Below are 10,461 nucleotides of genomic sequence, written 5' to 3'. Positions count from 1 at the left end.
TGAAAAAGAATGTCACCCTGAGCAGGATTCGAACCTGGCCCCACCAGGTGCAAAGCAGCTATTCATCTCATTGTGCCAAATTCACTCTCACAAGATAAGAGATGGAGAGACTGACAATTATGGTGAAATGAGCAGAAACTGCTGAGAATTGCACTGATAAGAGGTGAAATGGTTGAAAATTTTGCAGAAAAGAGGTGAATCAGCAGAATTTCTGCTGAAAAGAGGTGAAAAAGCAGAAAATTGCAATGAAAAGAGATGAATCAGCAGAATTTCTGCTCAAAAGAGTTTTTCTGAAAACAGCTGAGATCTGTGCTAATAAGAGGTGAAAAGGGTGAAAATTTTGCAGAAGAGGTCAATAAGCAGAATTTCGGCTGAAAAGAGGTGAAAATTCTGCTGAAAAGAGTTCAATCAGCAGAATTTCTGCTGAAAAGAGTTCTGCAGAACTTTTCAGAATTCTGCTGAAAAGATGTTTTTGCTGAAAATAGCTGAAAAGCTGGGATTTGTGCTGAAAAGTGGTGAAAAACTGAAGATTCTGCTGAAAACGGGTTATAAAGCTGAAATTTGTGTTGAAAAGAGTAAAAAAGTTTAAATGTTAACTGAAAGAAATGTTGCCATAAGCGGGATTTGAACCCGGGCCTCCCAGTCTGAGAACGGACGCTCATCTCACTGAGCTAAAACACAGGTCAACCCGGCAAGGAAAATCAGTGAGGCCACTGATAATATGGCAGAAATGGGCAAAAATATTGCAAAAAATTCAATATCTCAAAAAGTATAGAAGTTATGAGCACCAAAAGTCATTGCCGGAAAGAGCGGAAAGAGCAGAATTTTTAAAGTTTGAATGGCGAAAATCGGTTAAGAACTGAGGGAGTAGTTAAGTGCCAAAAAGTGTACGGAAGCAACTAGAAGAATAATAATAATAAAGAATAAAGAGAAACAGGAAAACAATAGTGTGGAAGCCCTTTAAGGGCATCCACACAATAATAATATGTGTGCCTCTTGTCATAGGCACACATAATAATAATAAATCCGACGAATAGTAATATGTGTGCCTCTTGGCATAGGCACATAATAATAATAATAATAATAATCCGACGAATAGTAATATGTGTGCCTCTTGTCATAGGCACACATAATAATAATAATAAATCCGACGAATAGTAATATGTGTGCCTCTTGTCATAGGCACACATAATAATAATAATAAATCCGACGAATAGTAATATGTGTGCCTCTTGGCATAGGCACACATAATAATAATAATAATAAATCCGACGAATAGTAATATGTGTGCCTCTTGTCATAGGCACACATAATAATAATAATAATAATAATAATAATAAATCCGACGAATAGTAATATGTGTGCCTCTTGTCATAGGCACACATAATAACCACTGCAGCCAAGAAGAGTGCCTGAGGAGCCCATTTGTAAGTAAGCTATTAAAACTCGATTGTACACTGTGTTCGTGTTTTCCTCCGGAAAAATAAGTTCCGTTGGAGAAGCCTTTCAACGCCTCTCTCTGTCGCAAGCAGCAAAGTTGACCCAGACAACAAAGTAAAGCTAGTTTTCGGCTACCAGCCCGACAGGGAACCCACCGTATTAGCCAGAGGTCCCTTTACTACGTTTTCGTACTCACGTACCTTCAGTAACAGTAATAAATCACAGCAATAGGACATTCATGTAGTTGTAAACAGCATGATAATATATTAAGTATTCCAAAGTATTCAGAATACGTTACTCTCATTGAGTAACGTAATGGAATACGTTACAGAATACATTTTGGGGCATGTATTCAGTATTCTGTAGTGGAATACATTTTAAAAGTAACCTTCCCAACACTGGAAACAGGTTAGACTTATACAATTCTTTTGTCCTGTTTTCAGATGTATTTACTGTGTGATGACAGTGGCATTTCTTTATGCGTGGAGAAAGGAACTATCTGCCGCTAAAGCTTATCTTTTCAGAATAAAAGCATATCATTTCAAATAATAGTTGTATACTTATTCCTGCGTGCTAGATACGTTTCACTCTTGCTGTCAAGTCTGCACGGCAATAATACTGCAGTTGCTCGTTCTATAGAAAAAATATTTCTGTGTGCTATAAGTAAACACCTAACACTAACCCTTGCTATAAGACCTCATAAGTATTTGGTTATTTAACACACTTTTGTGATGGCTACAGATACTGAAGTGTGGAAAAGATTTGTCTGTTTAAAACATTTTTACTCTGAAAATGCTGACAGGAAGTCTTCAGTTGCAGGTGTCTCACCTGTAGGCTCCTTTTAGACCTGAAGAACCAAAAGGTGCCAGGCACACTTGACACATGGGAAAACTTAGGAGTGCTAAAGCAAACTATGATAACATAAAAAGGATTGTCTGTGACAAGAAAAATCCCAGGTAGGAAGTACTCCCCATTTTCTTTTTCCTTTTGTATGTTGCCTAAAACTATTGAATTTAAAGTTTTATGTTTTAATCCAAGATTTTTCAGTTTTGCTGCAGATTAAATTAAATACACTTTATCAAACTTTTAAAATGGAAATGTTGAATACCAGTTCACAGATTTAGTTTTGAAAATAAACTAAAAGAACAATTTAGATTTAAGTCAAGTCAAGGTTTATATAGCACATTTTAAACAACTTTAAACAGCCTTAGTTAAACGAAGTGGGGTACAGGATGTACAAAAATACACTATACATAACAGTAACTAAATCTTCTGCTTTGCAAACCTAAGGGCTCTGACAGGAATGCAGAGTTTTTGATACTCTTTTAAACAAGTAAAAACATTTTCTAATGTAATCACACCATTTCTTTCCTGTCAAGAGGAGAGCTCCTGCCGATGGCTAATTAGTTCAGATTTAGACGGTTTACCTCTAATTATGATTGTATATTTCTGAGAAAGTTCACCAGTGCCTGACTAGAAGCATAGGTGTTGGTTTGCATAGGGAAATATATCTGTAGTCATCTGCAAAGCAATGAAAGCAGATATTATGCCTTTCATAAATGGACACCAAGGGAAGCATATAAAAAGAAGAGAATGGGGGAAAAGCTTAAGAAGTTTAACAGGTTTATACTAGAAGAAGAAAGAAGAGAAAAGAATGAAGAAATGATGAACACTTTTATCTTCAAATAGTAGAAAACATTATCTGAAAGAGATTACGTGGCATATCTTTTTACTAGGAATCATTTCTGGTTGCAGAAATGTTACTAAAATAGTGAATAGAATGTACTTGCACAACAAAGTTTAGGATTTTTGCTATTTTGTGTTAAGAAATTTAAAAAGGATATGTTAGGTGAAAATTAAACATGCAGTTCTATTTAATACTTCACAAATGCTCAACCAGGCAAAGAAGGCTGCTCACTTATTGCAATTTTCCCACAGGTGTCAATTTTTCTGTAGGAAAAACATCTTAGAGCTCATATTTTGCTCCCACACAAAACACAGGCAACTTTTACAAAGCTAAAACACATTTTTTAATTGTTGTAAGTTGATATGAATGCTATCTATCCTAATATCATCTCTTGGTTCCAGGTAGTCATAATGGATGGACTGATTTGCCTTCATCAAAGGAACTTATCTACATATTAGCAAACATTAATCATTATATTTATTTTATGATTTCAGAGGTGTCTGTCAGACATTTTTAGCAGCTTTCAGACGCTTTATTATTGTATTTCAGATTCTCCGCTAACTGTAAATAATGTGGTTTCTAAAACGAGGCTGGTGGCTACAACTATTGCAGTTCATCGCTGTGCTGGGATCATTATGGATGCTTTCCCTACTTATTCCACTGAAAACAGCTAGACGTCCTGCCTACATCCTCAGGTATCAATGGCTAGAATACACCAATAATGATGAGAGCCCAGAGAAAGTTTGCAACTGCACAGGGATCCTGCAGGGAGAGAAGGAGGCATTACTGAAAGCAAAATTACTGACCATCACCAAAGACTTCCAGAAGATTATTCAGATCCCTGATGAGTATTATATAAATGCAACCCAAGACTGCAGGTTTGTTGCTCTAAATGGGAGCTTTCAGTAACTCTTTAACTCTTAGTCATGATTTAAATACATGGCCTTCCAAAACAACATTACTTCTTCAAAACTGTGAATTTACAGGAAATTCCAAACAAGCAGGAAATACATAACATTCCCATTAAGCAAGGAAGAAGAGGAGTTTCCTCTGGCTTACTCTATGGTTGTACATCACAAGGTATGTATTTTCTCTAATTTTGCAGTGGTGAAATTGGGAATTGTATGAGGGGCCGTACAAGCCAAAATTCATTCTTTCACTCTCACATACATATATTCTTCTGTCAGACACACGTATTGTCACTCTCACATACATATATTTTTCTTTCACATACATATACTTTCACTCTCATATAGTTTTATTTTAATTTTTATATTTAGATATTTTTATTCTCATGTTTACACATATTTAATACACACATTGCAATATTGTGCTCTCTTATACATGTATTTTAATGTACATATTTACAAATTTTCACTCTAACATACATGCATTTTCATTTATGCATTCCTACATTTTGCTCTCATTTACATGCATTCAGTATGCATTTAATCTCACAAATAATATATGTATGTAAGAAGAGAATGCATACATGTCAGAAGAAAATATATGTATGCAAGAGAATAATGTATGTGAATGAAAGAGTATAGTGGAAACGGAAGGAGTTTAATGGAAACGGAAGGCTGGGTGTCTGTACCGCTGTGATTGGCTGAGAAGCACGCGCGGGTCACTTTCAAGTGTCTGACAGTATGGAGGGGGAAGAAGAAACTCGAGTTCTTCAGCAAGCTATCGGGGTGTTAAGAAATATATATATATATATATATATATATATATATATATGCAACTGGAATAACAGATTCACCCAATCAGATTAAACTGTTTACTTGCTACAAGGACACTTTTCATTTTGTAAAACAGCTGATTTTTTTTAGACTGTTATGATGTCACAGTGGTGATCTTGGTGTTTTATAATTTCATATTATAATCGATATGTCACATTTCTGCTTTAGTTTTCCTCATTTGTTAAATAACCATTAAAGTGTTCATTAAACCAACCAGGCAAAAACATTTCTCAAAGAGAACTAAAGTGTTTTATCTGTAGGTGCAGAACTTTGAGCGACTACTGCGAGCTATCTACACACCTCAAAATATTTATTGTGTCCATGTAGACAAAAAAGCGCCAGCCTCAGTCTTTGCTGCCATCAAGGCCATTACTTCCTGTTTCCCAAATGTGTTCATGGTCAGCAAGGCTGTGAATGTGGTCTACGCTGGATGGACACGTGTACAGGCTGATCTTAACTGCATGGCTGATCTCTATAACACCAGTACGACATGGAAATACTTCATCAACCTCTGTGGTCAGGATTTCCCTCTAAAAACTAACTTGGAAATTGTGAAATCTTTGCGTTCACTAAAAGGAGGTAACAGTTTGGAGTCGGAGGAAATGCCTCAAGGAAAGAAAAAGCGGGTGACAAATGCTTACCAAGTAGTTGGTGGAAAAGCCCAGGTACATCTTTTGGATATTCTTTATAATGTATCATGTAGCTATTGATCAATTTACTTTGCTATTCTAAAAACCTTCAATTCAGACTGACTCACCGTCATTTTAACTTTTCAATTGTCCCAGCGAACAGGAAAAACAAAGGATCCAACTCCCTTCAATCTGCCCATCCTATCAGGAAATGCCTACATTGTGGTCAACCGAGGTTATGTTCGCAGTGTTTTGGAAGACAAGCGAATACAGGCCCTCATTGAGTGGGCCAAAGACACCTACAGTCCTGATGAGTTTCTGTGGGCAACAATACAGCGAATACCTGGTGTTCCTGGCTCAACGTGGCCCAACCGTAAATTTGACATGACAGACATCAACGCCATTGCACGGATGGTGAAGTGGCAGTGGCACGAGGGGTCAGAGGATTCTGTGCAAGCAGTATACCCAGAATGTAAAGGCCACCATGTCAGATCAATATGTGTGTATGGTGCTGGAGACCTGCAGTGGTTGATTGAACAGCATCACCTTTTTGCCAATAAGTTTGATGCAGACAGAGATCCCATTGCTATCTACTGCTTGGAGAAATATCTGAGACACAAGGCACTGATAGAGTTAGTTTAGGTGGAGAGTTAATTATCTACTATAAAAGACAATTCTAATAGATAATAAAACTATGAATAAATGAAGAAATGTTACTAATCTAGCATGGCATGTGAAAGCTTCATAACCCAATGGAAAAACTCCTTGTGGCTTGCATAGATACAAATACGAAATATTATTAGTTTCGAAATATTCTGTTTAATTAAATTCAATTTTGTTTACATGGCCTTAAATCACAGTAACGGTTGCCAATATTATAGAAACAACCCCAACAATCAGACGACACCCTAAGAACGAGCACATGGCAACATTTTTAACAGGAAGAAAGCGAAACAGCCTTAGGGAGGGGTGGCCAACAGCTACATCTGGTTAGGGTGTGAAAGGAAATAGAGACAGAGACAGAGAATGAGTACCATGCAAGCCATAAAGAAAGATGTACAAATAAATAAAAGCAATATGGTCTAACCCTAATGACTCCTCAGGACTACCAAAGAATAACTGTCTTGCGAACACACACACACACACACGTGTTCAGTACTAGCACACTTCTCTGATTTTGGGTGTGTGTTTCAGAGTAATTTCAAACTAAAAGCATTACAAACAACTTCTGTTACATAACAATGCAGCTCTGCTACTTTATTCTCACAGTGACATAAGGGGTGACAACATTGTAAACACTTAATATAAATATTGACTGAGGGTTAGGGAGTGCAACATAATGTGAAACGTTGCTGTATAATGAGTGACCCACACCTTCAAAATTTCACACCGGTGTGGTCAAAGCATTTGGATGTTCAAACACAAATGTAAGACAGCACACAAGATTTAATATAACAAAACACATCACCAAATAACATACTGAATTGATTTTGTTTATTAATTTCTGTATTACATGTATAAAGACAAATACTTCATCTATATTGACATGATTCAATTTGAAAATACATCAATAAATTTCTTTAAACTAAATTACATCTCCTGTAAGCTTACTGTGCCTTCTGCTCATTTTTGTTGTTCTTTAGATGGAACGGTGGTACTACTCAAGAGCATCACTGTGGCTTTTGAAAATGCGCTATTATAATAACCCAGAGTTAATTATCAATAGATATTTGTTGTTAACACGTTTGGTACAAGCCAATAACAAGACAATCTGAGCTCCATCAACCACAGTATTACTGTATATTCAACACGCTCAGATCTGAATTGGATTTTTCTAATTTTTTCTCTTCAGGGAGAAGAAGAAGGGCAGCAGCCAAATATCTTACAACACGGTTGAGGTCCCCCTGTGAGAGGGAAAATAAGAAGGAAAAGAAATGAGTGAGACTTATTCACATTACAGTAAAACATTGTCGCATGGGTGTGACTTATTTACAGACTATTTGACTTAAACTGATTTTCACCATGTCAAAGAAATATTTGGTGAATGAGATGTCAAATTCAAAACTTTGCAAAAAGTAGGTTTTATATAGCAGGTCAGCAATAACCATGACATTTAATCAAAATACAGAAGGCTAATCTGTTGTGTTTGGATGTTCTACCACAATATCAGTCTGGCAAGGTTATGTAAAGCTGTTTAACATTACCACTAAATATCTTGGGTTCTACTATTACAGATGAACTACTTCTCATGTTGGCATCCTGTTTGACTGGAACAAACGCATTTTCTTTTTCTTCTTCTTCTTCTTTTTTTTTAATGTGGACAAACATTTCCTGGTTTGAAATGGGAGCAGCTTTACTTTGTTAAATGGGAGCAGTGGAATACTTACATATCACTTACTTTGGTGCTGTTTCCTGCAATTCTGTGTCCAGTCTGGTTTAGCATTACGTTGGAAGGCAGAGAGCAAAAGTAAGTGAGGGACTATACTGTCAGTAGATGTGGAAAAAAAATGGGGATTCATTGACAAAAAGAAAAACAACCAGTGGTGAGAATTCAAGATCAAAGCAAGGTACTGCCGTGCATGGGGTGTAACAGTTTTTCTAAAATGAGTCAATATTTGACACTTAAACATGAGAATAGATAAGAATTGGTGGTGTGCGGTCTTTTACAGAAAGGCAAGCAGAGACGACAATATGCACATCAACAAAAACTCCTTCATCCTCCATTTCCCTGGTCAACATGATAACATTTTTAAAACAAGCCATGTTTGCTGTCTGTCTGTACTCTAAATGGACGTCTTTACTTTTCTGCACTCCTTCCTGCATGAAGATTGCTACAATAATATCACTACACCTTACCACACATAAAATTTTCAGTTTAATTGCACATAAAATTTAGTGGCTGTCCTGTGAGGACCACATATCTATTGAAAAATTGTTGTTCATTAGCTCAGAAACACAGGCCTACATCTTGATTTTCAAAGAACATTAAAATATATGAAACCTTTTTTAAATCAGCTAAATCATCAAGTCCATTTGTTCACTTTATTAGTTTGGTTTGCAGTTATTTCATTAATATAATTCATTGATCATTTCATTTCAAGGTTCAAGGTTCAAGGTTCTTTATTTGTCACATGCATAGTTATACAAGTATAACACACAGTGAAATGTATCCTGACACGATCCTCGACATGTGCAAAAACATGGGGGGGTAGAGGGATAACATTATAAATATATATATAGTATATACATTGGGTGAATGTGCAGTAGAAGCAGCAGCAGGTGAATTCTGTACATTAATATAAATAGACATCTGACTATTTTACAGAATGGACAATATAAACATATTTAAAGTTAAAGGAAGTTAAAGGAATTGAGTGTCTGGAGGAGAGTCTCAGTCAATTATAGATGATGTGAGATGGCGTGTGTGTGTGTGTGTGGGTGGGGTGTGTGTGTGTGTGTGTGTGTGGGGGGGGTGTTGGTTTAGGGCCCAGATGGCTTGAGGATAAAAGCTCTTCTTGAGTCTCTCTGTCCTTGCCCGGATGATGCGGAACCTTCTACCAGATTGTAGAAGTTGGAACAGTTTGTTGCCAGGATGGGACGGGTCCTTCAGTATCTGCGTTGCTCTAGTCCGGCATCTCCTGGTGTAGGTGTCCTGAAGTGGGGGAGAGCAATCCTGCAGCAGCGTTCTGCTGTACGGATCACTCTCTGGAGAGCTTTTGGTCCTTCACACAGCTGTTCCCGAACCACGCTGTCATGTTCTGTGTGAGGATACTCTCCACAGCGCCTGTATAGAAGATCCTGAGGATCTTTGGAGAGACCCTGAACTTCCTTAGTTGTCGGAGGTGATACAGGCGCTGCCTAGCCTTCTTGGTCTGCACCTGAATGTGGGCAGCCCATGTCAGGTCTGAGGAGATGTGGACACCAAGATATTTGAAGGACTGCACCCTCTCCACTGGAGCTCCATTGATGAAAATGGGTTTGTAGTCTCTGTGCTGACTCCTTCTGAAGTCCACCACCAGCTCCTTGGTCTTGCTGACGTTCAGCTGGAGGTGGTTGTCCTGGCACCATGATGCCAAATTCTTCACTTCGTCCATGTAGGCCGCCTCATCGCTGTTGGAGATGGCACCCAACACCACTGTGTCGTCAGCAAACTTCACAATGGTGTTGGAGCCGTGGGTGGCCACACAGTCCAAGTGTAGAGGGAGTAGAGCAGTGGCGAGAGGACACACCCTGTGGTGCTCCTGTGTTGATGGTGATGCTGTCGGAGACACACCCACCCACCCTCACCACCTGAGTTCTGCCGGTGAGGAAGTCCAACACCCATGCACACAGACGGCTGTTGAGTCCCAGGTCCCTCAGCTTTGTGAACAGCCTGCTGGGCACTATTGTGTTAAACGCTGAACTGTAATCAACAAACAGCATTCTCACATAGTTACCCTGTTTCTTGTCCACGTGGCTGAGGGTGGTGTGCAGGACATGGGCGATGGCGTCTTCAGTGGATCTGTTGGGTCGGTAGGCGAACTGGAGGGATCTGTGGAGTCTGGGATGGAGGAGGAGATGATGTTCTTCAGCAGCCTCTCAAACACCTTCATGACTACCGAGGTCAGCGCAACTGGCCGGTAATCGTTCAGGGATGAGGGTTTGCTGTTCTTGGGCACCGGGATGATGGTGGATCTTTTGAAGCATGTGGGGACCACAGACTTCGCCAGGGACTCGTTGAAGATGTAAGTGAACACACCTGCTAGCTGGTCAGCACAGCAGCGCAGCAGACGGCCGGTGATGCCGTCTGGCCCCGCCGCTTTCCTTGTGTTCACTCTCCTCAATGCCGCTCGGACGTCATGCTCCGCGAAGCTGGTCACCGGTCTCTCGTTGATGACGTCATTGTCCTCGGTAGTCCAGCGGTAGATGGCATTAGCCGCCTGGTAACACTGATATTATGAGGAGCACACATAATAGCATTGTG

At 38.9% G+C, this 10,461-nt stretch overlaps 1 protein-coding gene across 1 annotated transcript; it reads left to right on the top strand.

Moving 5' to 3' along the window:
• The first annotated feature begins 2,325 nt into the window (after positions 1-2,325).
• LOC116311880 (beta-1,3-galactosyl-O-glycosyl-glycoprotein beta-1,6-N-acetylglucosaminyltransferase-like) lies at positions 2,326-7,048 on the top strand. The gene is made up of 5 exons (XM_039621035.1): positions 2,326-2,396; positions 3,677-4,005; positions 4,114-4,207; positions 5,130-5,534; positions 5,655-7,048. Exons 2-5 carry the CDS (start codon positions 3,698-3,700, stop codon positions 6,138-6,140), a joined length of 1,293 nt encoding a protein of 430 aa, XP_039476969.1. The 5' UTR covers positions 2,326-2,396; positions 3,677-3,697; the 3' UTR covers positions 6,141-7,048.
• The last annotated feature ends 3,413 nt before the right edge of the window (positions 7,049-10,461 follow it).

This window comes from Oreochromis aureus, linkage group 12 (assembly GCF_013358895.1).
Source record: "Oreochromis aureus strain Israel breed Guangdong linkage group 12, ZZ_aureus, whole genome shotgun sequence".
NCBI classification, from domain to species: domain Eukaryota; kingdom Metazoa; phylum Chordata; class Actinopteri; order Cichliformes; family Cichlidae; genus Oreochromis; species Oreochromis aureus.
The sequence above is the reverse complement of the archived record's forward strand: the minus strand, read 5'-3'. Positions and strand labels throughout refer to the sequence as shown.

Excerpts from the sequence above, each read along its gene's own strand:
- LOC116311880 (XM_039621035.1), top strand. The coding sequence starts at position 3,698 with ATGTGGTTTCTAAAACGAGGCTGGTGGCTACAACTATTGCAGTTCATC. Across the intron at positions 4,208-5,129 it reads CTATGGTTGTACATCACAAG|GTGCAGAACTTTGAGCGACT; the intron begins GTATGTATTTTC and ends TTTTATCTGTAG. Across the intron at positions 5,535-5,654 it reads TAGTTGGTGGAAAAGCCCAG|CGAACAGGAAAAACAAAGGA; the intron begins GTACATCTTTTG and ends CAATTGTCCCAG.